The 5562-nt window shown below is 41.0% G+C and overlaps 1 protein-coding gene across 1 annotated transcript; it reads right to left on the bottom strand.

Annotated features, from left to right (window-relative positions):
• Nucleotides 1-742: 742 nt before the first annotated feature.
• Nucleotides 743-4398, bottom strand: CLRN2 (clarin 2). The gene is made up of 3 exons (XM_009073533.1): nucleotides 4146-4398; nucleotides 1442-1621; nucleotides 743-1008 (listed from the first exon to the last, which is right to left on the bottom strand). The coding sequence occupies exons 1-3, from the start codon at nucleotides 4396-4398 to the stop codon at nucleotides 743-745; spliced, it is 699 nt and encodes a 232-aa protein (XP_009071781.1).
• Between the last annotated feature and the right edge of the window lie 1164 nt (nucleotides 4399-5562).

Raw genomic sequence — 5562 nt, 5'->3', positions numbered from 1 at the left:
TTAGTGAGTATTTTCAGGGCATAAGAATATAATATAAATTGATTTTAATTTAATGGGAAGATAAGATTGACCCACAATGTCTTCAAAGTTCGGGGCAGATATTGTTCATAAATATTCTCATTTGGGATTTCAAGACTTCCAAAGTAAGAAGTGCCCCCAAAGTATTTCTCACTTACTTACCCTGTGAGGTCTGGTAATTTCTGACTTAAAAACATTTCACACCTACTTAGCCTGTGCTTCCCCTTGACTTTAGCATCACAGATGATGAAGTTTTCTTTTTCCGTGCTGTATAGCATCATGAAACATCTCTTATATGTCCCTCTAAATATTTTCAAGATAATTCTGTGAAAATAATTGGCAAATGTCCATTCCTTCTGTCTTGAAATAACCTTATAGTTTCAAAGATTTGTAATACACATATTTTCTTTCTAAACAAAGGAGTCACTTTGTTTTGATGAAATCGTACTTCACCTTAGATTTCTAAAATATCTCAAAGTGCAAATTTTCTGAAAACTGAGAAACAGCATAGATGCACTGCAGATATTGGTCAGTTTTGAGAATAATGACATATATAGCATTTGATTTTGTCATTTTCCACAGACATGTTTGTTGCTGGCATTGTAGACTGACATCTTTACTCAGGTTTATACCTAAATCATCCATTCAAATCAAAGGCTGAAGAGCCAAGAGGCTTTTTCCATCACGACAGTTAACTTGACCAAAGGTGTTTTGTGTAGATTTATTAGTACATGATATCTTCTGCTGTAACAGTTACTTCTTCTGTTTTAGTCTTAATTTCAGGGAAACGAATCCCACTCATGGCCATCAGCAGCAAATTCACTGCGTGTGCCGTGGCACTTGCCACACAGACCCAAAAACAGTCTTCAAAGTGTTCTTCTAAGACAACGAATTGAAAGACATTTTCCCGAAAATTGGCAATTCTTTCTGTGAGGTGATGAAATTTCACAGCAGCCATAAAGCTTGTGACTGCAAGTCCTACAAATCCACCTGCAACGAGATGAAAGAAGTATTCACCATTATTATCAAATCAAAACAAGACATTTTGGTTGTGCTTTAAAAGACTTATTGAACACAACAGAGAGCAATATACAGGGTAGGGATAAATGTTGGCATGGCTTAAACACCTTCAAAATGCTTAGTCTTTATTGTTTGAACAAATATGATACCAGTGTTTATAATAAAGTCCTTTTACCAGTGACACAGAGCCTAAGGGTTGGCATTCATAGCTGCTGTTAAATGTTGACTAGACACAATCAGCCGAGATGCCACCTGGAAGTTCTGTTTTGATAGATGAGAATTAGCTGCTAACTTGATTTTATTCACAAATATTTAAATCAAAGAGATTTATTAAGGCAAGAGAAGGAACTTTTACCATTTTGTATGAATATGACTAGTGAAAAATACTCATAAATGACTTTACCTGCAAGGAAGTTCCAAAGGCACACTCCTGCTGGACCTTTAATAGCCCGGTAAGGAACTTTTATTGCATTAAGAATGCAGAATCCCAAACTGACCAGAGAAAAGCAAATGGCCACACAGAGGAACATTATGATCATCAGGTGCAGGCCTGTATTCAACTTTTTCACCATGTGTGGGAAAACTGTCAAGAAAAAAAAAAGGTGTGTATTCAGTGTGTAGTTTTTCTTGATGATGGTAAATGTCACACTGTGCTGGGGCTTCAATCTCAAGTTGTACTTAAACAAGCCTTCTTATAAACCAGCAGAGAATGTAGGGTAGTTGTAAGGATTATTTGGTCTCTTTTTCTGAGGCTCTCAGCCAAGTCCCAAACACCTGTGAGCCTGGCTTAGTACACAGAAGTTTCTGAGGCTCTCAGCCAAGTCCCAAAGACCAGTGAGCCTGGCTTAGTACACAGAAATAAGAATCCTCAGGAAAGATATAGCCATGGAGGCTCCTGACACATTCCAGCAGTGTTTGCTAAGCACAGGCTTCCCCAGCTCCTTCCCAGGGCTTGATTCAGTTGTCAAAACATAAGCATCTTATGCCAACTTAGATGCCTTAGGACATATCATGTCCTTATCATAACAACCACGTGGATCTGACATACATGCCTCACTGTGTATGGGACAGCTCCAGGAGCAGCAGCTGGAGACCAGATGATACACCTTGAGGAGTACAAAATAGCACTGAACACCTATTACAGCGATTGACCCATGCTGTCACTGTCCCAGCTAAAAGAGCTGGCCACAAGTCTACCCTAGTGAATGTTAATACAATGAAAGGGGATGTACTAGTAACAGTAAATTATTGCAATTAGGAATTGCAAAGTGTCAGATCTACCACAGTGTATGAGGTGGTGGCTTTGTCTTGCTCTGTGCTGCCCGTTGAAGTCCATTTATGTTAACACATTCCCCAAGAAATATCTCACAGTTCTTGCTCCCCAGTACATTCAGAATGCTTGGAGATTAAGGGGAACATTCAAAGCACAAGAGGTCAAGACAAACCCAGAACCCCCAGAAGTTCTGCTTACCATTGTCCATGAGTATTTAACAGCTCTGTGTACTGTTGTTGGACAACAGTATTGTGAAAATATCAAACCCCATGGAGTTATTCAAATATTTAAAAGGGAAAAATCTCTGGGCCACTTGTTGACCTAAATGCATATTTGTGCCCACTGCACTTAATGATCCAATTTTACAGTTTTAAGAGGGAGAATTCTTACTAGCTTCAGTGAGAGTTGTGTTTATCTAAGGAGTGTAGGATCATGTCCTCCAAATAGGTATTGATGTAGTCCAGAGTGATGGTGGAACATTAGGCCTTCCTCTCAGGTTACACCATAAAAAGAAGTATTAAAGAGTCCAGAAATTTGCACAGAGATTTAAAGGAGATTGGCTACATCTTTTCTCATTCTCTCTGACAGGATAGGATGAAAGAACTGGGACTGGATGAGCACAACTGCTATGTCCATGGCATGAAGTTGCAGCTGCAGTCAGAGCTCAAGCAAGAACCTGGTTATTATTAAAAGCAACTAGTCCAAATTCATCCAGTTTAACAACTGGTCATGCTGAGGTTGCTCTGGCTCTTTTCTCCATTCCCTCTGAAGCCTGCAACTAGTCCAAATTCATCCAGTTTAATAACTGGTCATGCTGAGGTTGCTCTGGTTCTTTTCTCCATTCCCTCTGAAGCCCCACAGTCCTGCCTGACTTCAAGTTTTTTATAGAGGTACTTGTGTGGCTGTGTAGTGAGCCATGATCCTATGGGAAACCATTTTTTATTTTGTAGGTTGATTTTTTGGCCAGTTTAACTTCTGAACTACCTCACCAAAACAACCACCAGAGTCACTGCAAAGGATGGGACAGGACAGCAGTGGGCTAGGAGAGGGTGAGACTGCAGAAGCTTCAATTCATGTCTGTTTAAGTTACAGTCGATCTGCACACTGAACTAAAATTCTTCAATGCAAATTATCATTTTCACTACAGCACTGGAAATCATCCAGAGTCCTGCTCAACATCTGAGTGCTTTGGAGGCCTCCAGAAAATCCTTTATGTTAAAAGGAATACATTTATGAGAGTTTCTACATTTTCAGGAGTTCATCAATCTTATGCCTCAGAAGTTAGCAGAAAAGAAGGTAAAAACTTCTTCAATGTGTTAATAAAGTTAACAGTATCTGCCATGCCAGGCATTTGTATTAGGACAACTAGATCAATACAGAAATGTGGCCAGCTAAACAAATCTCTGCTTCTTAAAGGGGAAAAACCCCAGAGGAGTTCAATAGAGAAGGCAAAGACAGAGGCAGAGAGATGGCAGAGCAACACTTGGCGTAGGAAAGAGTCAGTCAAGGGGAAAGTATGATTTACAGGGTCATCTCCAGATTGCTTTCACTCCCTTCACAAGGCTAAAAGAAAATTCTCCATCTAGCCCTAGGGATTTCTTTTTCCCCATCTTGATTCCAGCATTACAGAACATAACTGGAAGGAAAAAGTGTGCCTGAAACGATAGAGATTTTATAGTCACACTCAGACTCCAAACCATAAAGACCACAAATCAGCCACAAATATAGATGTAATAGTAATAATTTGCATTCTCTAGGTTCTGTAAACAAAAATAATAGAGTGCTAAATGTGAATTAGACATTAGGCTAAAGATTCAACCAAAGTGGTACTTACTTGCAAATTTGGAACGCCGCCCACCTAACCCACACTGGCGTATTTTGCCGCCCCGAAAGAGTCCGTAGTAAATTTCTCCAATGAACTTGACCAGCTCTGGATCTGTGGCATTGACCAAATCAACTCCTGTTTTGCAAAGAATCCTTCCAGTTATCCACTTTGGGGTCCCCATTGCAACAACAATCAAGATAAAAGACACAAAACTTGTTAGAGAAGCCAAGGCAAATAAAGTCTTTTTAAAGCAGCCAGGCATCCTAGTTCTTTCAGGGGATCATCTCCAAGGCCTCTCTGCAGCAGTCAGGCATATTTCCCATTTTTTCTCATGCTCCAAAATCCACAAGGGAATAGCAGGCATTTCAAAATACATCTCTTTGTATTTTGAAGCTCCAGTAATTAATCTGCACAGTTAAAAATCAAGTCCAAAAATACGTTTTGCTGTGACAACATCCTGAAATGGTTGCAAGCAACAGCTTCATTACACTGTAGCGTGGTGATGCTTCTTTCTGCAGCAAGAAATCCTATCTCTATGGCCTGGCTAATGTTTCATCGGAGCTTTAATTGTCCTGCTCAAATGACATCAAGTTCTTTACTGTAAGCTCATGTAAGCAGAAAACAAGGAGAAGAATCCAGTTTTTTAGATTATTTTGAAAAAGTGGGTAAATAGCTGTGTGCAAGGGACAAAGCATTAAAACCACACATTTGAGCATAAGGATTCTGCTGGCTCCTCGGCCGTGCTGAGCTGTCACCTCCCAGCCAGACTCTAAATGTCACTGCTGTCAGAGCCACAGCGGTGCCTCCACTCTAAAGCCTGTTCGCCAGGGACAGGAGCGATGTGTCTGGAATGCTCCGAATGAGAACAGAGCACACACAGCTCCTCGCAGCCGAGGAGGTCCAGCCGCGCCGCAGCACAAGTGCTCGGGCGTAACTCAAGCTACAGGTGCGATCCAGGAGCGCTGAAGAAAACCAGCAGTAATTGCCTGCACTTCTACGGTTACAGCTACTCGAGCCCTGCGGAGACTTTCATAACCACGAATTAATTAACCCCGGCAGGAGCCCTGGGGGCAGGTAACACGGTCTGCTGCTGGAGCTGGGGCTGGGGACTGGAGTGGAGAAGAGGGAGAGAAGTAATTAAAGAGTTATTTTAAAATTAATTTACCTGTCTTGTGCTAGATCAGATAAACTGTGTACATTAACCTATTCATGTTAATTTTGGGTCTCTCAACATGCTGCTGTGTGTTAAGTATGTTACACCTCAACTATTAATATAACTCTCTGCATGATCTTGGCTGCTCTATGGAGACTTGGAACAGAGCTGATAGTTTCATTGGAAGAGACAAACTAGTTACTTGGAACTAGTTACGGGAGACCTGGGGGCAGGTTACACGGTCTGCTGGTGGAGCTGGGGATTGGAGTTGAG

This window comes from Acanthisitta chloris, unplaced genomic scaffold, assembly GCF_000695815.1.
Source record: "Acanthisitta chloris isolate BGI_N310 unplaced genomic scaffold, ASM69581v1 scaffold17434, whole genome shotgun sequence".
In the NCBI taxonomy this organism is placed as follows: Eukaryota; Metazoa; Chordata; class Aves; order Passeriformes; family Acanthisittidae; genus Acanthisitta; species Acanthisitta chloris.
Note: the sequence above shows the minus strand (reverse complement) of the source record. Positions and strands in the feature narration are given on the sequence as shown.